The 23,264-nt window shown below is 31.7% G+C and overlaps 1 protein-coding gene and 1 long non-coding RNA gene across 2 annotated transcripts in view; one reads left to right on the forward strand and one right to left on the reverse strand.

Moving 5' to 3' along the window:
- Positions 1-23,264, forward strand: part of LOC149415673 (transmembrane protein 151B-like) — a 109,877-nt gene that overhangs the window by 48,711 nt on the left and 37,902 nt on the right. Inside the window, exon 4 of the mRNA XM_089642411.1 lies at positions 20,975-21,140. Within this exon, the coding sequence (XP_089498537.1) occupies positions 20,975-21,140 (166 nt within the window). The remainder of the gene's footprint in view (positions 1-20,974; positions 21,141-23,264) is intronic.
- Positions 12,739-13,709, reverse strand: LOC149415674 (uncharacterized). The gene is made up of 3 exons (XR_016303773.1): positions 13,613-13,709; positions 13,454-13,525; positions 12,739-13,115 (listed from the first exon to the last, which is right to left on the reverse strand). It is a non-coding gene; the product is annotated as an uncharacterized LOC149415674 (long non-coding RNA).

The raw sequence follows: 23,264 nt of genomic DNA on the forward strand, positions 1-23,264 counted from the left end.
CGTGAAGTTTAGTTAATTAGTTATATTTCTATTTACCATGTCATCATACAAGCTTATCTTAAAATATAAAAATCACGTGTCACTGTATTTATACTCACTAATCTCCGAAACCGCCTAACCGATTTCAATAAAATTTGTGAATGTGTAAGGTTGGTTCCAGCATAAAATATAGGATAGTTTTAGACCCGATAGGTGGCGTTGTTGTCGAGATCTATTTTTTTTCTACGATTTTTTTTCAGATTTCTCATTAAAAAATACACATAACCACAAATTTTAACTTCCCTACATAGAAGGCGGTCTGTGGCAGGACAACGGTGCCCGGGCCGCTAATCCATCTATCCATATAAATAAAAATGTATATGTGCGTTTTGTTCAAAATCTTAAATCTCCGAAATTTCTTTAACGATTGCTCTGAAATGGTGTTACAACGTTGCATTCGAATATATTTTACATGCTTTTTGTCACCTGTGACAGCTAAAAACATGTTTTTTTTAAACAACGCCATCTGTTGGAGGTAAAAGCAAATCGCGCTATCTTTTCTCTATTTCCTCAGACAGACTGAGCCACAGCAATACAATGCGTGGCGGGGTACGGCTAGTGGCTAATTAAATTAGCACATGTTTTTTTTTTTAATGCGAGGCTGTTTATAAAGATGTCTATATCGTCACATTTACGGCATTATACAATCTACAGATTCGAGACAGGATTGAGATAAGCAAAATTGTTATTAAATAACTCAAGATGAAATATAACATTGCTTCTTAAACTAGCAGTTAAAAACCCGCTCCGCGGGTTTTTGCTGCTAGGCCCTGCGGGCGGCACTTGGTTGGGCTGTGCCCAGTTTAAGTGATACTAACAACAGTTACATTTAATAGATAGATATTAGGTCATTCACAGAGAGAGGGTGAGTATATATTGTTAAAACACGGAACAGGAAGGAGTTAATGAATAATAACATGCTCAATTTAGGCATAATAAGAATGACAGTTGTTTGAATAAATGAAATTTTACGTATTTGTGATGGATTATTTCAAATGAAACACTATTATTGACTACATGTCTACAACTGATATTAACTGTTATGGTACCTAATATAATTTGCTCATAGGAGACTTGCAATGCTTAAATATGTGTTACAACCGTCAATGTCTATAAGTTGAATCAATATCGTATAGTTTGTCACAACAATTAAAGATAGTTACAACAAAGTTGACTGAAATAATACATTATTACATATTGATTAATTGTACCCGTGTTTATGGATAAAAGGAGGGCAATTGTGCGATGTGATTAGCAGTCGGTTTAATTAAAAGGTGTGAATTTTACTCCAACTGGTGGTAATTCTTTACCTAAAACTGTTACTGTATCTAATAAAGTTTAAAGTTAGATTATATATACACCTTCATCAGGAGAGTAAAAATCTATATATAAAGGTAGATTATTATAATATAGCGCCCCTGAGGTGATATCTCACAAAAGCGGCGCTATGAAAATTGTCCAATCAATAAATAAATATAATGTTTACATTTTATTATGTACGTATGCATTGATATACAATGGAAATAGATAAACTAATGTTATCCGATTAAAATTTATTTTATTAAAAAACAAATAACTTTTTTAACTTCACTTTATTATATACAACCAATACATGTTTCATGAACGAAGTATACACCGAAGTCAAAAATTAAATATAGATTACAATTGGAAAAAAGAAGTGGAAGGAGGGGGGGAGGGGTAAGAGTAGGCTGGGTTTATAAGAATTAGGAATTAAAATATGAAAGACCAGTTAAGTGGGAAAATATTTAAAAGAGAGTTTATAAAAAAAAATTCTTGTTAATTACATCTACTTTTATAAACATGTTCTCTTATTTCTAAAATTTCGAAATTATTTATTTGTGATGCTTTATATCCTGTGTGAAGTATTTTAAGACCTGAAATTTTTTTTTGCATATAACCATAAAACAATATATTCATAAGACAAATAACATTTAATAACGGTTATTCTAATAAATTGATAGTTGAAATACTAAATAAAATAATTAAACATATTATCTTCAAACGGTATTTTTTACCCTATTTCTTAAGATATAAATAAACAATGGCGTAGAATTCTGTTTGTGAATAACGACACTTCTAAAATTATATATATAAACATTCCTGGTACTATTCAACCGGCGTTTTACACTAATAACAGAATGAATAAATATATTCTTAATAATAAAGATGGCGAAAATCAAACAAAAAAATCAGGAGTTTATAAACTCAATTGGGCTGGATTGTAATTTATTTTACAAAGGTAGAACCAATAGAAACTTTGAAGTCAGAACTAAAAAACATCTCAGGGTTCTAAATGGAAATAGTGAATCTGAGTTTGCAAATCATCTTTTGAATCACACTTTCGATAAAAATTCAGGTCTTAAAATACTTCACTCAGGATTAAAGCATCGCAAATAAATAATTTTGAAATTTTAGAAATTAGAAAACATGTCAATATAAAATCAGATATAATTAATAAGCAAAAAAAAATTATAAATAATAATGAAAAATGCCATTGCAAAGTTGAAATAAACTTCCAGAAGAAATCTTATTATTAAACGCTTGATGTTCAAGTAATTTTGCATATTTAAATATACGCGCCAGTCATTTGATTCGTTTCTTCACCGCCAGAGGTGCGCTCTGTCGACCCCTATAGCCGCGATGCGTATCGGGTATCGGCCATATTGAATTAACGCGTGCTTTTTTCGTCAAACGTCAAACGTAATCACGTAATTGTGGATAATTTTCACTGTAATGTAATTAATCCAATGGATTATGAACTTTCTAAGACATATTTTCTTCGATATTATCCAAAAATTGTATGAGCAGAAACGATATTTTTGAAGAAATATCGTATTACATGTGGCGATTCTATTTCAGTATGAAATCGTGTCTTAATTTTTAAAGTCTTATTTAAACACAATTTGAATTTGACCAATCACAGGGCCTACATCGTCCAGACGCTGGAGTATTAATACTATCAGATGACATCTGTTAGGAACTTTAGTGTAAATATTATTACGACAATGGATGGTTTCAAGCTTGTTGTGAATAATTTTGTATAAACATATTAATTCAGTAGATTGTCTTCGTTATTCTAATGTAATAAAATTAAAGCATTGTAGACGTTCCTCATAAGATTGGAGTAAGGCGTTCAACCACATTTTAAAGATTGTAGTCTTAGGAATACGTACCAGAAAATCATTTGACGGTCTCCGTGGTCGAGGGATAAGGCTCTTAACTACGAATCCGGAGGTCACACCCTGTCGCGCGCTATTGGTTAATGTTTTGTTTCACAATATTTCATTTTAAATAATATATATTCTGTCGCGCGCTATTGGTTACTGTGTTGTTTCACAATATTTCATTTTAAATAATATATATTCTGTCGCGTGCTATTGGTTAATGTGTTGTTTCACAATAATTCATTCAAAATAATATATATTCTGTCGCGTGCTATTGTCAATGTGTTGTTTCAAAATAATTCATTTTAAATAATATATATATCCTGTCGCGTGCTATTGGTTACTGTGTTGTTTCACAATATTTCATTTTAAATAATATATATTCTGTCGCGTGCTATTGGTTAATGTGTTGTTTCACAATAATTCATTCAAAATAATATATATTCTGTCGCGTGCTATTGTCAATGTGTTGTTTCAAAATAATTCATTTTAAATAATATATATATCCTGTCGCGTGCTATTGGTTAATGTGTTGTTTCACAATAATTCATTCAAAATAATATATATTCTGTCGCGTGATATTGGTTAATGTGTTGTTTCACAATAATTCATTCAAAATAATATATATTCTGTCGCGTGCTATTTTCAATGTGTTGTTTCACAATAATTCATTTTAAATAATATATCCTGTCGCGTGCTATTTTCAATGTGTTGTTTCACAATAATTCATTTTAAATAATATATATCCTGACGCGTGCTATTGATTAATGGGTGGCCGGATAAATCATCAAAATGATAATTCATCACATCCTTAAAAAGTTATATAAAGTCATGGAAAGTGATGAAACAAAAACTTTATTAACTGGGTTAATAGGTTAGGTTACGTTAGGTTTAAATTTATATTTTTTCATCGTTCCTAATGACTTTATATCACTTTTTAAAGGTGTGTTGAATTGTCACTGTGTTGAGTTATCATGGAACCGTTTAATGTGTTGTTTCAAAATAATTCATTTTAAATAATATATACCTTTTCACAATAATTCATTTTAAATAATATATTCTGAAGCGTGCTATTGGTTAATGTGTTTTTTTTACAATAATTCATTTTAAATAATATATATCCTAACGCATGTTATTGGGTAATGTGTTGTTTCACAATATTTCATTATAATAATATGTATCCTGACGCGTGCTATTGGTTAATGTGTTGTTTCTCAATAATTCATTTAACATAATGTATCTATTGTGTATTTATGTACATCCTGTCTTCATATGGTTACCAATAATTTACTGTTGTGAATATATAGGTATCAAATAGAGGAAACATATTCTGAAAAAATAATGTTTTCATGAATTATTATTGGCATGAGAGATTTTGTTGTTGTTGTTTTGTATAATTCTGTAGTAAACTTAATAAAAGTTATATGTTGTAGTGTAATATTTTTGAAATTTGATATTATCTTGATGATAATTTCACTACCTTTCTTATTATGTTGTCTTATTAGACCTAAAATCACAATGAATAAATCCTTACACGTGTACAAACTGGTAGATGTCTCTAAAATGAATAAATAAATAAATATTTGCAGCGCGTTCCAGTACCTATACACTCTCATTAACGTCATTCTCTCATAATTTAAACTTTACTTTAAATGATATAAGCCGCGATGGTGACCAAGTCTGAATAGCCAGATACTTTCCCAACATCCTTTTTTTCCCTCCCCACTATGTTATGCCATAATCTCACCGGCAATAACAGAAACGTTTTGGATTGAAATTTTGGAAAATGTCTAGAAAAGTCTAAGCACGCCATTATCAACTGGTCTCAATAAGTAACTTCTTCAAATGTGAAAAATTTTATAATTTTTAGGGAATTTTTTAATTAAATACTCTTATTTTCTTTCAGTATTTTTAAAAATCTTCGAATAATTTTCAACCCTATTTTAACGAAATACAATATTAATTCTACATTATCGAAATAATTTCATTGCAAAAATATCAACATTTTTTAAAACTGGAAACGTTTAAAAAACCTTTTTGACAACCTTCTTAATTTCGCACTTAGATTTTTAATAATCAATCCCTCCCTAGAATACGCCTTCTGTGGGGGTGAAAATATCACCCAATTACCTGTGAAAAATAATACGCAGCAGCACCGCCCTTATCGAATCATCGGAACGCAAATTTACCGAAAATACGACCCGGTCGATGAGTACTTTAAAAAAATTACGTCGTTCAGAGGTGCTTTTGGTTCGAAAATTTAACGTGATGAAAATATAGAAACGGTTTGTACGTGCCCAGCAAATCTCTTATTTGCTATGTATATACATATATTTTTATATATGTAAATAGTACGTTAGACTTATCGGAGCCAGTGGAACTATGACATACCAGTGTCGTTATAAATATGGTGCCCGGAGAAAAAAATGTGATAAAAATTATTGCTAAGTTATGAAGAATCTCTTGAAATTATTTGTAATCCGGTTAAAAACGGGATTGCAGGACCTTAAATAATAAATGTATAGGTTTCCTGGAAAAAATACCAATGTATTGTCACGATGTCGGAACACATATGTTATATAAGTTTTTTTTTTTTTTAGAAGGAGTTAGCGCAACACGGCATAACACCCCAAAAACAAACAACAAAAACATATGTTATATGTTCAGAAATATCCTAATATTTCGCATTTCGTAATTATTTATTATTATATAGACAAACGCAGGTGCATGGACACTTTTCCCGATATTATTAATAAATTACTAAAAGTATATCTGAAACAACATGCAATCCCGTTTTTAACCGGATTACCAATAATTTGAAGAGACTAAATTTGCAATACTATTGTTTATCCATGTCGCAGAGTAAATTATTTGAAATATAACATTGAAAGGTTGCAATCAGCGTGGAAACCCTATTTGCTAAATTATCAATATCTACTGTCTAGTCTCTCGTGTCTAGGATGAACGAAGTATGCATGAAGAATGAGTTAATGATGAATGTAAGTAAGTCTAAAGTAATGGTGTTTGAAAGAGAGAGTACGAAAACAGTGTGCAATATAATTGTGAATGGGGAATACTTGGAGCAGGTGGATGAGTTTGTGTATTTAGGAAGTATGTTTACGAGAGATGGGAAGGCTGACAGAGATATCGAAAGAAGGGTAAATGCAGGTAATTCCGTTAATGGAGGACTAAACGCCGTAGGCGCTAACAAAAAATTGTCCAAAGAAGCGAAGTTAGCAGTCCACAACGGAGTGCTGGTACCTACCTTGATGTATGGAAGTGAGGCATGGAACTGGCAAAGAAAGGATGAAAGTAGATTAAATGCTGTTGAAATGAGATCCCTGAGGCGTATGTGTGGTAAAACCATGTTTGATCGTGTGAGGAATGTGGAGATCCGCAAAGAGTGCAAGGCTGATGTAAGCGTAATGAGTAAGATTAAGAAAGGGACGCTTAGATGGTTTGGGCATGTAGAGCGAATGAGCGAAGATAGGAGTGTAAGGAGGATATATGATGCAAATGTGAATGGTAGCAGAAGTCGGGGACGCCCGAGAAAGACATGGCACGATCAAGTGAATCAGATACTCGAGTCGGGCCATGTCAAGAGTCAGAATAATAGAAGAGTATGTATGAGACGATGTATGAATGTGAATGAGGCAAGGAGTGTGTGCCAAGACCGAGTTGTTTGGCGGTCCGTCCTCTCTGCCTACCCCTGCGGGGAAACGGCGTGATGGTTAGTTAGTTAGTTAGTTAGTTACTTACGTATTATTATTAACATGTTATAATGGTTTACTTATTAACTAACTACTTACGTATTATTATTAACATTGTTATTATGATTTACTTAATAACTATCTACTTACGTGTTGTTATTCAAATTTTTATGATTTACATAATAATTATCTACTGACGTACTTTTATTAACATGTAATTATGATTTACTTAATAACTATCTTCTTACGTATTTTTATTGATATTTTTATGCTTTACTTAATAATGATCTACTAACGTATTATAATTAACATGTAATTATGATTTACGTAATATGTAACTATCTACTTACGTATCGTAATTCATCTTTTTATGATTGACTTAATAATTATCTACTTACGTATTATTATTAATATGTTATTATGATTTACTTAATAACAATCCACTAACGTAAGTAGATAATTATTGGTGAAGTAAGATAGTAATTAAGTAAATCATAATAACCTGTTACTAAAAATACGTCAGTAGATAGTTATTGAGTAAATCATAATAACATGTTAATTATAATACGTAAGTAAATAATTATAAAGTAAATCATAAAAAAGATGAATTACAATACGAAACTAGATAGTTATTAAGTAAATCATAAAAACGTGTAAATAATAATACGTAAGTAAATAGTTATAAAGTAAATCACAAAAATATGAATAACAAAATCTAAGAAATAGTTATTAATTTAATCATAAAAAGATGAATAACAATACATAAGAAGATAGTTATAAAGTAAATAGTAAAAAGATGAATAACAATACGTAAGTAGATTTTTATTAAGTAAATCATAATAACATGTTTAAAATAATACGTAAGAATATACTTATAGGTAAAATAAGAGATGTTAATAAGAAAATTATTATAACATTTTTATAAAAATACGTAAGTAGATAGTAATTAAGTAAATCATAATAACATGTTTATTATAATACGTAAGTAGATAATATATGACTAAATCATAAAAAATGAATAACAACACATAAATAGATAATATTAAATAAAAAAAATAAGAATACCTAAGAAGATGGTTATAAAATAAATCATAATAACATGTCAAGAATAATACGTAAGTAGATAAGTATTATCCAGATCATAAAAAGGTGAATAACAATAAGTAAGTAGATATTCATTTAAAATCATAAAAAGATGAATAAAAATACGTAAGTAGAAAGTTATAATCATAAAAAAGATGAACAAAAAACATAATAAATAGTTATTAATTACTTTACCAATAATTATCTACTTACGTATTATTATTAACATGTTATTATGATTTACTTTATAACTATCTTCTTAGGTATTGTTATTTATCTTTTTATGATTTAAAATTAATGTCTTTTTTATGTATAATTTGTTTATATTTATTTACTTTTTATTACTTACGTTTTAGTATTTACCTATTTCCATTTAAATTAATATATTTTTATTTTTATGATGATTGTGGCTAATAAGCCGACACTGTTACTTTGTAATACTTATTTAGTCAGTAGAATGTGATTGTTGCCACCTTTAAACGTACTGCCCAGCTGTAATTTTAGTTTGAATAACTGTGTAACTTATTTTTTTAATCATTTACTATAATTGTGTTTCCGCACATTTGGACACACGAATTGCCTAGTGAGATGAACGGCTTATGTAAAGCTGCACATTTGGATACAAGAATTCCCTAGTGAGATGAACGGTTTAAGATTTTATTGTAATGAGCCATTTTTTTCAATAAATAAATAAATCTTGTGGTCTCAGAAGCAAAACACTGGGAGGAAAAATCTGTCAAAGAGTAGCATGTTCGGTATTTTTAATAAAACAAGACCCATTTCAATCAGCGCCCTTTATATATATTATTTTAAATTAATAAATTATTAAATACCTAACAAAAATTAGTTAAACGCCGGGATTTGCGCCCGAGACCTCCGGATTCGATGCCAAGGATCGAAACCACTTAACCACGGAGGCTATCAAATTATTATTTAAATTTAGGCATCGACCGAAAAGGCTTCTTGTTAAGCGTAAGGGTTGATTTTTAAATTTATCTCAACTCATTTTTACTCGAATTGGCACTATGTATTTACATATAATTATCCCCTTAATTCAACTATATAACTTTGATTTAAAAATATATCTCCTCCCAATCCTTCTCTCCTCCTTCACTTTCCCGTTCCATCCCCCTTCAACCTCATAATATATCTAAGGCGAAACACTACATAGTAATGCAAAATCATATGCTTTTGGTTTGAAAATTTGATGGCTAAAAAATATTTTGATATACATATAAATACTGTGAGTAGAACACATTGCCTTTAAAATAACCTAGAAAACCTTTTTAAAAGGCCTTTAAAACTGTTCAAAATCTGCTACTTACGATTTCATTTTCGATTCTGGTTTTATTGTATAATGTAGAAATATCTATGCTTAAACTTCGCAAAGTAAAATAAAACACACTTTTTGGCGTCGTTTTTTACTTGCAAACATCGAAACAGTCAGCTGGTGATAAGCGAAAATTTAAATCATATCGCCATCTGCATAAGAAATGTTATTGTTAGCTACTCGATTCCAAAATTAACACGACGTGATGCATCACCTTAAATGAGAATACCATAGTCTCTTGGCTTTGAGAAGATGGGACTCTTTAGAAGAAATGCGTTCCTAAATACCCTTAAAAGTATCAACTTCGATAGAAAGAAGAAATATTTGCAGTAATTTTGTATAACCAGTTGCGACAGTTCGCAATGATAAATGGTATTTGTATTTACAACTGAGCGGTTTTTGGCAAACTTACAAGACTAGAATTCGCATGGCAAACTTTATATCGCATCGCGCTAGTAGCGTAGCTAACAGTATTTTCCTTCTAACTAATTCATGTTTCCATTAATTATTTCGCGCCCATTGCCTTCTGCAACGCGATGCATCTACAATGTGCAGTATGCAATAGTGCGCATATTTAGGTTGTGCATGCATTGCTTTTACAAAGGCTCTACTCTCCTTTGAAACGAAGCTCGGAGCATAAACGTCAACTGGGAGAAATGCCTATTAAGATACGCCGTTGTAATAATTGATTGTTGAAAGCTCTCAAAGATAAAAAAAGGCCAAAAAAAATGTAACTTCTTAAGTGGAAGAAAGTGAAAATTAGGCCATTGTAGAAAATAAGAACTAACAACAATTCACGCAGAATATTCTTTTTTACTGCGGGTAATATTTGCAGGATCGCAACACTGCCTCTTTCCGCCTCTTGCTACAGACGCTAGCCATTTTTAATTTTATTCAGGATCTACCATTCTTCGTTGACAGTTCGTTTTTATTTCCTTACTTCTGATAAATTTACGATTTATTCACGCATACATTTTAACGAGCAATAAAGATCAGTTGTATTACAATCAGTGTTTTGATTTATAAATTGGTTATATATGTTCGCTGAAGTTAAGCCAGCGATTCATCATAATCCATACCATAAAATATTGTCTACAACACCACTGTGACAACCCACCTGAATTACTGCACAAACTTCATATTTCTAAGCATTAAAACACAAGTTAATAGAATATAAATAATTCAGAACAAAGCCATGAGGTCTATTTTGTGCTGTAGCAGATATATTAAGATAAAAAACAATGCATCGCTAAGTGGGTTGCAACGTTTAGTCTATAATATTTACTATTTATAAATCAAGTATTTTATATAAGTCAAAAAATAAAATGTTAGCACATTATATGTTAAAAAGTATTAGTAGTACAGTCCATGGCTATCCTACGAGAAGCTGCTAGATTTTAAGCTTCTTAAGACAAAGTTATCGGCAGCAAAAAAAAATATTTACGAAATGTTTCAAACTCCCTTTAAATGTTAAGGGAGCTAAAAGTCATGCAGTTTATCATGGATTATGTCTAAATGTTGTCCAAAGTCCAAATATTAGTACATAGGTAATAGAATATTATTGTTCTAGTTCAAAATAGATATACACTATATATATAAAATTTGATAGCTAAATAACATATACTCAAAAAAATATTAAATAGTATATATAATTTTTCTTTAATCATTTTACGTAAGAAAAATTACAAAATATGTAAGCTTTGACTGTATTTCTATCCTATCTAAATGAATAAGTTAAATAATATCTAACTGAACCAACGGTATAAAACATATTTTTAAAACTAATAAACGAATAAACGGCGAGGGTGGTGAAAAGTGCCCTATTTTCGCTATCTGAGCTACAGGAGGTACTATCTACACAGGTATCAGGAAACTAGGACTGCCAGGAGATATCAAGCGAGTACTAATAAAGTTGTTCCCCGAAGAGAAATGGTTCCGACTTTAAGGCTGAAAGAAGATTAATTTCTTCCCCTTTGTCTCTCCGCGTTTTATCTGTTCTTGGCAATATCTGTGACGGTGGAATATAAAAGAATACGTGACAAATCACTTTTTCTATTGAGCGCGGCCAGAAAGAGTTTCATAATATCATGTTTCGTTATTTTTTGTAGCTTTTAGTTTCTCCTCCAATGTCACTATTTTTCGTCAGCATGAAACGAACTCAGCATGAATGAAACTTTGTAGGTACCCATTTTTCATGAATGTGGTAAATAGTTTGAATTTCAAAGGGATTCAGACTTACCCTGGTCTTTAGTATATGCCTTGTTACAAATCTATATTATGGCCTTGGGGGAGCCGACGGGTGATCACTATACTAATATAATAAAGATATACTAAAATAATAAAGTGTTGCTGATGTACGTATGTGCACTCTCTGTCTGGTGGAGGAATGAAGGAACATATTTAAGGGCCCGCTTTCCGCGTGAAGAATTTAGATTTGGGCAACACCCTCAAAATAAACAATATTTAGTGTTAAAAGAATCCGACAGAGGTGTCTGAATTCGTATTAGGAATAATTTTGGGGATTATAATTTAAATAACGAAATTAAATTACCGACATCTATTGCAATTTTAGAAAAACAGAACCATTTTTAGTTAGCACCGAGCGAATTATAACGATGTCGAAATGAAGATGGTTCTCAAAATATGAGTTTTATTACGGATTTAATTAATTATTATTTTTTTTTAATTTTACAAAAAACATTTACGAAAGTTATTTGAATAGGTATAAAAATTACTTTACTATACTAAAATACTATTATCACTTTTATAAAAGTAATTTATAACTTTTATAAAATCAATAAATATATTTTTACATCAATAAGGTTTTTCTTATATGGTTATCTTTATAGGGTGTCCGGGGGTAAAGTGCTCAAACTTCAGGAGGTTATTCTAAATGCTAGAAGAAGTAAAAATGAAATGGAAATTATTCGAATTTCCAAATTTTTTCCACAAAAATTTATTTTCCGTAGAAGAAATTGTTTTTTTTTCTAAAAAAATTAAACTTTTTTACTCGAAAACTATCTTAAAACGTTGGAATTCCAAAAAAAGTTTTTTTTTCTTTTTTACTTGTACTATCAATTAGAATCACCTCCCGAAGTTTGTGCACTTTACCCCCGACATCTTGTATAATATGCGCAATATAATATTTATACACGTGTAATATCTACTTTTGTACATTTATATCAATTATATACACGTTTACATTTTTATGCTCATCAAATTTATTATATTATAAAGATAGATAGAAAGATCCTTAGTGCTTCCCGAGGACTTACAAATCAGAAGACTTTTTTGTAAGTATTTATTTATTCATTTAAACAATTCAATAATTATAAAGAGTAATAAAACATGTAAGCAACATAAAATTACATTCTAAAATGTGAAAGGGGCTCTATTTATTTACATTTTTATGAAATTACTACTTTTAATAGTTTAAGCTTTCAGTGAACTTTCAATTTCATTTTTAACTTCTCTAAATATTATTTGTTTAAATTGTCAAATATAATTTAATCACAAACACAAGATTCACTCAAAATGAAAGATTGGTGGTTCTGAAATGTTCCCATAAATACGGTGAAAGAACCCTAAACTATAAACTTATTACCCTAAACATGCTTCGAGCGAAATGCGGATCTGGAAACCTTATCGTCAATCTGAGCAAAACATACCATGAACGTCAATATAGCAACAGCCTTTGTTCTGCTGCAGTTTCATTAAATGCCGAGAGATCCGTTTACAGTCTCCAAAAAGCAATACTGGGGCACAACCCTAGAAGCAAAGCAAAATGATTGGAATACAGAAAGATAAAAACACACCATTGTCAAAAATATCTTGGCCGTTAATGATTAAATAAAATTAGATTTATTCAGGAAGGCAAGCATTACGGTGATCGATGTTAAAAATCTAACATAGCCCTAGAATAACTCCAGTATCTTTAAGAAACCTTTCTCTTAAAGCTCAGAAAAAAACTTTCCATGACAGTTAGATATACCACTCTACAACAAGACCGCGTACGGTAAAACTGTAAAAAAAAAATAAAGTAATAAATAACAAAATAAATATTTCACAACACAATCATTTCATCGAAAATCTTAAATCCGTTTCACCTTTCTACATTTTCTATATTCTCCTTAAGAGTATAATCCTTAGATAATGCCTTTTCAGATTATTCGTGGAAGCTAGAAAAAAATAAAATCATTGATTATAACTGCACTTCAAGTGACCTTTTAAATAACAGTAAAGGGCTCAAATGATTTTATTATTACCTCCGTGCCTTTGCATCTTTACAAGACTTGGGCAAAACATTCTGTAGCGGAGTATAGATTTCACATCTGAAACATAATTAAAGAGTTTATTGAAAATAGAACACCAAGGTACGGTTAGTCAAAAAACGTACAATTAAGTTAATTCTGGGTAGAAATTGTACAGTTGACATTCAGGACAGGTTCACTCCCTCCTCCTCAAAAAGACCCTCTATACAGCATTCTCAAAGATGACACAGGCTCTGAGAGAAATTATTTTCTTCAGGGCCTCCTTCCGACATGAAAAATAACATCACTGAACTTAATTATATTATTGTAGAAAGCAATCACTTTGTGGTTTGACATATTTAATAAAATAAAATACTTTTTTGTTTTAAAACCACGATATTTATTAATTTAAGAACCGACCGGTTTCGCTTTACTTAAGCATCATCAGGTTACAAATTAATACTAAACAAGAAGTACATAATGTGTGCATATATATAACAAAATATAGAGGGAGACAACATGATACAAATATATTATAGAGGGAGACAACATGATACAAATATAAGCAACACAAAGACGGTCATAAAATACATTAACATAAGTGTACAAGTAATGGAAAACCGCTAGATAATTATGTAGACTAATGGGTTATACGAATAAATCGGGAAAAACAAAACATCAATAAAACCTCAATAATAACGGTTTTTTCCGAATTTGCAAATCATTTGATCGATAAAGATCATACATTCTGTCATAGCACCGGTGCTAACATCTTACATAAAAACGGGCATGGTAACAGACTAAACAATTTAGAGGCACTAGAAATTAAAAAAGCTGTAAAAACCAAAAGTCAGATACTTAATAATCAATTAGACATATCAAGTAGTCCAATATTAAGTCTGTTTCCAATAAACCCATAAAAAATTCCCAGTTCTCCTTACCTCCTTACCACCTTGCCAGTTGATGTTTTGTTTCTCCCGATTTATTCGTATAACCCATTAGTCTACATAATTATCTAGCGGTTTTTCCATTACTTGTGCACTTATGTTAATGTATTTTATGACCGTCTTTGTGTTGCTTATATTTGTATCATGTTGTCTCCCTCTATATTTTGTTATATATATGCACACATTATGTACTTCTTGTTTAGTATTAATTTGTACCCTGATGATGCTTAAGTAAAGCGAAACCGGTCGGTTCTTAAATTAATAAATATCGTGGTTTTAAAACAAAAAAGTATTTTATTTTATTAAATTATATTCCCCACAGTTTCAGAACTTTCAATAGCTTTTTTCGCTGGCCCGTTCATTATTTTTCTGGATTCCATGTTCGAGTATTGTTATTTGAAACAGGTGGCCCTTATTATTATTACATATTATATTATATTTCGGACATCGTTGCATTGTGAATCATTAGAGCAGATCTTAGAGTAATATTACTCTAAGGAGCAGATGTAAAGTGACGTGTGTATTTGTGTACGTAGAAAGTTAATTCGCAAATAAATCACGATCGTATAGGAACAAGAAAAGAGACAAGACAACAAGAAAACTAAATTAATAAAAATTTACCCCGTAATTTCTAATGCATTGGAATTAGTTTTATTTCCCAAAGTACCTATTCTGAAAAAAAAATAATAACTTTTTACTACACAATACATAAATAAAAATATGAATTATTAATTTTTATAGTAAATTATCGTTTATAATAATTATAAGCTTATAAATCAAAAATTGTATTTTTTTCTTCTCACCTATTAGATAGGATATAATTTTATGAGATAACATTTTTTCTTTGAAATACGGGATATCTTTCGTGTATTTCCCATCTTTAAAAAAACAATATTTATTAACTCATAAACTTTACACGCGTAAAAATTATCTTTATAAATTCAAATATTTGCACGTAATCGCACGTCTGTAGATCATAGAACGATGAACGACACGTCTGCCCCCAAAGCCCTCGAGTTGGCGAATGAACTTTTCAAATAAAGATAGGTTAATCTTCAAGTCGGAGCGAGCGCGCTATAATAAATATGATTTAAAAGCAATAGGCGTAAGCGACAGTTGTGAAAATGTTTAATAAATCACGGCGTATTTCAAAAATAGCAAAAATTACTTTTGGGGTCTATTGAGTAGCATTAAAAGAAGCATTGTGATTTTTTTCATACATATAACTTGTAAAATAACAGAAATAAAAGTGTTAATAATATTTTTCGGAGCATACTTTGCGATTTATTTCTATCGAGGGAATTTCAAATAATTACCGTTTCGGCTTTTGGAACAAATAGATACTATCTTAAAGAATAACATATATTTTTTTAAGAGCTTAAAAACTTCAAACTTTTAAGAAAAATATCTCGGAAATTGGATGAAATTCGAATAGTGGGCCCTTAAAAGGGATTTGCATATAATTGCGTCAGCAAGTGTTTTCAAGCCAACTAAAGAATCTATCTATTTTACTTCCGTATTTTAAACTCATGAAACTATTTATTATTTTTAATGATGAACTAATGTTTAACCCTTCAGACCTCGGAAGGACATTACTAGCCACAAACATCATATTCCATTATAGCCTCTGAAGAACAGATCTGACCGGGGCGTCAATACATTATAAAAGTATTTTTAATTTTTTTTTCTATAATGCGTAGATATGTGATATTTTCGTCATTGTAAAGATAAATAATTATTCTTCACAGTTTGTATCAAATATTTATAAATTATTGCAAGGATAAAATTTAAAAATTTGTCAAATTTCATTGACAGTTGAAAGATTAAAAATTATTTATATTTTTTATTGTACAAACGGTACAAAAAGTCAAGTGACAGTTTTATTACTAATTACTAGAGACCGGATTATATGCATTTGCATATTTGCATATTTAGACCCTTTTCAGCGGTAGTTGCATATTTTAGCAAATAATTTGAGATCTTGCGTATATACGCTTGATATCGTTCAGATGCCTCACATAGCGACACTATAGACGTCAGATAGCAAGGCGCGCGGCCAGCGAAGCTGAGCGAAGAACTGATAACTGATCTTACTGATCGCTACGGCCGGCGGCCGGAGCGGGGGGGAACCTCTCTCATATTCGCCTGCGCTCGCGCCTACTTGGCTTAATTCGGCTAATTGTCGAAAACAATTCATTTATTCGTATGAGGGGTGATTTGGTATATTTTTATGGTAATTCAGTGAATTTCGAATTTTGTTTTTGACTGGTCGCACGCGCTGTTCTTTAGAGTTTCGTCTAGTGTTTTGTTTGTTTGCACGAAGTTGTACATTGTGAAAGTGAACCATGCCCCCTGATAAAAAAGTGCCCATACGTGGATAGCTGAATATCCTGGAATATTTACATACGACGGAAAAGTTTTATACTGCCGAGTTTGCGAGAAAAACATTTCTAGCACAAAAAAGTTCCAAATAGACCAGCATGTCAAAACCAGTGTTCATATCGCAGGAGTGCAGAAGAAGGGCCCACGACAACAAGTTTTTACAGTGGCAAGTAGTAGTAACAGTGAAGTAACCTCCAAAGGTAAACAACAAAATCACCGTTATATCACCGTTATCATCAAGAAACCGGTCGCTAATTTTATAAAAAAATTTATACGTATCAAATGTACATTGTGAATAATAAAAACTCATTAAAAACAAAAAAAAAACAAAATCACTTTAGCATGGATCTATGTGAAGCATTTCTTGCAAGCAATATCCCTCTATACAAACTGACAAATCCTGCCTTGAAGGATTTTCTCAGAAAATATTGCATAAATCAAAATATACCGGATGAATCTACTTTACTTAAAAATTACATACCATCAATTTATCTACATGTGCTGGAAGAAATACGCAATGAACTCAAGGATAACATCATATGGATTTCAGCTGACGAAACCACCGACACTTGTGGCCGTTACATTGCAAATTTGATTGTTGGTGCATTAAAACTTGAACCTTCACCTTCCTATTTGGTGGCCTGCTGAGAACTTGAAAAGGCAAATCATTCTACGATCGCCAGATTTGTGAATGAGGGTATAAAATTAAATATTTCCTGAATCTTCTGCGGATGAAAATGTGTATGCGTTGCTCTCAGATGCTGCCCCCTATATGATCAAAGCAGGCAAAGCCCTCCAAGTATTTTATCCCAATTTGATTCATGTGACGTGTTTTGCTCACGGAATTCACAGACTCGCCGAAGAAGTGAGATCCACTTTGCGAATGTAAATAACCTGATTTCATCAGCAAAGAAAGTATTTCTTAAGGCGCCTGCTCGTATAAAGGCCTACAAAGAAAAACTGCCAAATATCCCTTTACCTCTTGAGCCAGTAATAACACGTTGGGGTACATGGATCGAAGCTACGATGTTTTACCATGAACATTTTGAAGCCGTCAAGGGTGTTATCAATGACTTCGATAGTGCAGAGGCTTTGGCAGTTTTCCAGTGCAAAGAATCGTTTGACGACGCCAGTATTAAAAAAACCTAGCTACAGTGGGTGGCCAAATTATTATACTCAAAACTATTTATTTGTATTTTGTCAGTTTGTTATGAAATAACAAACAATATATACAATATATACTAGTATATATTGTTTTAATACTAGTAAGTGTATTTAGGAATACAAATTAAACATGTGTAGATAAGTTGAATAGTCTATTAAAAGAGAAATACATATTATTCAGTATTTGGTTACTCCGCCTTTAGCTTCTATGACGGCTTGAACGCGGCGTGGCATCCTTTCAATGCATGATATGGCTACTTCTTGGAGTTTTGGAGTGTTGTGCCATACTCTAATGATATTCTCAATCAGTTCTCTTTTGTTTGTTATAATTTTATCCCTTGAAATTTCAGTTTTCAGGACTGCCCACACATTTTCTATAGGATTCAAGTCGGGCGAGTTTCCAGGCCAGTTCAGGGTATTAATCTGTTTGTTTTTTAGGTATTCTGTGATAGATTTGGCTTTATGACAGGGAGCAGAGTCTTGCATAAATATAAAATTCCTATTAGGGAACCATTCTGCTACCTGTGGGATCAGTTTTTCCTCCAGAACTTTCTTATACTGATCCTGACGCATAGTTCCTTGGACGATGTACAGCCTTCCAGTCCCTTTACTGCTGATGACGGACCATATCATCACTGAAGCAGGATGCTTTACACGTTCCACAATGCAGTCTTCATTGAATTTTTCATGCGTCTTTCGCCGAACAAACTCAGTTTTATCTTGGAGAATCTGTATTGACGACTCGTCCGAGAAACAAACCTGCAAGAAATTGTTTTTGTATAAATGTGTAAAAAACGATACTCTAACCATGTGTATTCTTGTATTAGGGTTATTCAAACCTTGCTCCAGTCTTCCTGTGTCCAGTGTCGATGCTCCTTGGCCCAGGCCAGACGTTTGGCCTTCATGGCAGGAGTGAGTTTTGGTTTTTTTAGTGGCCGACAACATTTCAGTCCCATTTCTACAAATCTTCGCCTGAGAGTCCGCTCTGATATTTGTACTCCATTATCATTAAGAATTTGTTTTATGATGAGCCGTGGCTTTCGACGGTTTTCAAGTGTAATGCGACGTATTTCTCGCTCAGTTCGAGGTGTTGTAATGCGTTTTCGCCCGCATTTACCGACTCGATCCTCCTTGATCGGTATTTCGGCGTCCAATTTTTGCTTGATATTACGCACACTGGACTGTGATACATCACACAAATCAGCAATTTGACGCTGGGTATATTGACAATGCCGTAACATTGTCGAAATCTGTGCTTTTTTCCTTGGTGTGAGGTCAGCACACTTCCCCATATCTGTTAATAAACATTTTTAGGTTAGGTCGGTTGACAACCAATAAAAAAACAAAAAAAAACAAAAACTAACTAAAACATGATCACAATGTATTGATCGAGTACTAGAATAATTCTAAATGTAAAAAAATCGAACACTTACTGAATAATAAGTCGATAACACTGAAGCCAAGATTTTTTTCGAAGACTTCTCACAAGCCAGCACAGTAAAATTTTCGACATGTACTGATACTAGCAGCCGCCATTTTGATAAAAAAAACATTTATGTGTTGCCACACTGATGAAAGTGTTGCCAGATATAGTGGCTAATCAGTAAATTGAAAAATCATAACATTTTTCCAATAATAAATTAATTATAGCCACCACTTTCACAGATAGCGACGTTTTTTTGTTTGAGTATAATAATTTGGCCACCCACTGTATGATTACCACTCATTTCGCCTACATACCTGCAAGTATAAAAACGCTAGAAACTCATGGATTGGCGTTGAATGCATCTATTCAGGTTATGAAGGAAATTCGCCTTATGAATTCCTCGTTGCCAAAGCTATTCCCGAGTAAACTCAACGAAAAAATTGAAAACATACTGAATAATAACCCAGGGTTTGAACCTTTGTGCCAAATTGATAACTTCATCAACGGGGCAGGTGAAATTTTGCCCGGAACAATAAGTTCAAAAATCGCACCCAAATTTAAATTCTGTCCAGCCACATCAGTAGACGTAGAACGTTCCTTTTCCGCTTACAAAAATATATTAAGCGATCGTAGACACATATTGTCTACAGAACATTTAGAAAAGTACTTAGTCATATACGTTTTTAAAGGTAAATTCTAAAATTTATTGTTAAATAATTTTATAATTGATATTTTCGAAAATGTAATTGTTATCCTTGAGAACTAATAGCTTACTAAAATAAAAAAAAATATGTAAAACTACGACTTCCTGTATTATTTCATGTTGCATATTTTGACCCTTTTTATGGATTTTCGTGCATATTTTAGCTATTTTTATTGCATATTTGCATGCAAATTTTGGGCTATTTTTGTTGCATATAATCCGGTCTCTACTAATTACCTACACAAAAGGAATATGTTTTATAAATATCGAATTATTTCAAAATTATGGACGTTCCGAGTCAAAATGTCCTGGTAAGTTTTTTGTTAACATTTTCATGTTTGATTTAAAAATATATTTTTTAGAAAGATTAAGTGTTTTTAATCTGGTTTCTAAAATAGCATTTATTTTAGCGACAACTTCCAAAATAAGTAATATGAAGAACATTTTAGATACCTCGGGAGCATTTCGAAATTCCAAGAAAATTCACCATTGTTGGTAAAAATATTTAAAAACCTGAAGGGTTAAGAGACAAGGTTTTTTATGCATAGTACAAAGGTTAACATATTATTTTTAAGCAATAACGGGAATTAACTGACCGGCAATTAAAAGGCTGGGGGTTCAATTCCGGTCAGCGGAACTTATTTTTTACTCGGAAGATTTTTTCAATTCATATAGGTGTTTCTAATTATTGCTTGAAAATATTTATTTTTCCGTTCGTCTTTTCACGACAAATAACACATCTGTTTACATTCCAGGTGTATTTTGAGAGGGTCAACTCTCACAGCGCATCATCAACCTTCGCGCATGCGTACTGTGGCTTCAAGGACGTCTCCAGAAACCTCATACTTGACTCCAGGGGTCCCATCACCAAGATAAGATTCAGCAAAGGGTTCGCCTTCTCCAACATAGAGGCTGCCAGTGGTACGTCACTCCTCTTCGTCTCTTTAATCTTTACTGTGATACAGTGTCAGATAAAACCCTCGACTGAAAATAATTCCTTTCATTTTCCCAAGAAAACGACAGAATAAAAAAACCTTAACAAGAAGAAAAAAATATCACTTATCGCGAAAAAAGAGTTTCGCTTCAAAAGACGTTTCACTGGTTTTTAGTGGGCCAGAAAATAGCAATTGGAAGATACTCTCAGTTTGGCATGAGACCACCATTCAGAACTGAAACGTTGCTTAGAATGGCTTTAGTCGTGTTTGGTGACCAAATATAAATAGCCAGGTACTTTCCAACCTTCCTCTTTCCCATCTCCATCCCCTCCCCACTATCTTCAACGTCGCAACATACCCAAGGCGGGTCATAGTCTCATTAGCTCCAGACGGAGCAGTTGGGACTCTTACGGCATCCACATAAAAAATTAATATTCTAGCCCTAGTGATGTAAAAATAAGTATAATTAATTAAATTTCACACTCATTAATAACTACATACTACAGAGTTTTTTTCTAAAATCTTCAATGTGTTTGTTTTTTTTTTTAATAAGTTAAGGGAGGGTTTTTTCAAACACTCACATTTGATAATAAATAAAATCGACTTATTTATTTATTTATTTATTTTGTAAAAAACAAACAGCTTTTATATAATATACGAGATAAATTTACAAGTTAACTGAAGTCAAGCCACAGAAGTTTCTTATGTTAAAGTGCATTATAAATGAAGTTTTAGTATCTTAAAATTAATTTGGTGTTAAAGGAAGGGGAGAGGAAGAGGAAATTAGGAAGAGGATAGGAGATGCTCCCGATACATTCCACACTGTCATATTAATAATCGATCGTACGCATTACTTCATATCGATATTTCTTTAGGTTATTACCAAAAATGTCAATGCTGTAAAATGTTGTATTATATTGTGCACATATACGAGGAATTGGGGATTTTTTTCGAATGTTTGTTCTACACAAGGGTAGATAAAATAAATCAAATTGTCGGGTTGATCTAGACGGAATATGAAGATTTATTAAATTGGTAAGTTTTGGTGAGTCCAGACAATTATTTAGGATTTTAAATAATAAGATTTGATCAAAAATTAGACGTCGTGTTTGGAGGGAGTTAAAATTATGAAATTTAATGGATTCGGTATAATTTGAGAAGTGTAAGTTTAGTTTATAATTTATGTGATTAATTTTTTTTTTAATTCTTTCTATTTTTTCGATATGGGCTTAGTATAAAGGAGTCCAGATCGGTGTACACTGTACAGTGTTCCAAGTGCAGGCGAATATATGAGGTGTAAAGGGAATATAGAGTGTTTATGTTGTCGAAGGGTTTTGCTATGCGAATTATAAATCCCAGCATTTTATTGGCTTTGTTAATGATGTCATCAGTGTGTTGGATAAAGTTTAATTTAACATTCAGTGTTACCCCAAGGTCCCTGATATATTTTACTTCATTGATGTGTGTGCCGTTTAGTGTGTATACAAAGGATATTTTATTTTTATTACGTGTAAATGTTAATTTATTGCATTTTGCGATGTTAATAACAAGTTTGTTTAATTCGCAATAGACAAAGAGACGATTGAGGTCCTCTTGAAGTTTAATGCAGTCTTTGATTGATTTAATAACTAAGTATATTTTTTATCATCTGCATATGCCAGGTAATTAGCATGTAAAAAACATGCTTATGATGGTTTACATTGCGACTGTCTCTGTTAAATGCCTATTCTCGGTCCGTTTCAGCTTTTCTGTAACTTGTGATCAGCTGACAAGAATATAAACATAACCTTTGACCAAAGCTGATCCACTAATAGTCGTCATCAATTTCGGGATCGTCAATTTTGGTGGGCACCAAACACGACAAAAGTGTGAAACACAATAACACCTATGTAGAATTTCTACTGATTTTCTATGTTTTTTCTTGAAAATTATTTTAAAAAAAACAACAACAACAACAACATTAAACACTTCACCGGAGAAAAAATTATGTCAGGAATCACTGGTTAAAGTAGATGATGTACGTACCTTAACACCCTCTATATAATATTTAATAATATATGTATACAAAACATTTACAGTATACATCATTCTTACTTGACATAACATAAGA

The sequence above is a fragment of the Hesperophylax consimilis genome, chromosome 18 (assembly GCF_061612785.1).
Source record: "Hesperophylax consimilis isolate HC1 chromosome 18, BYU_Hcon_1.0, whole genome shotgun sequence".
In the NCBI taxonomy this organism is placed as follows: Eukaryota; Metazoa; Arthropoda; class Insecta; order Trichoptera; family Limnephilidae; genus Hesperophylax; species Hesperophylax consimilis.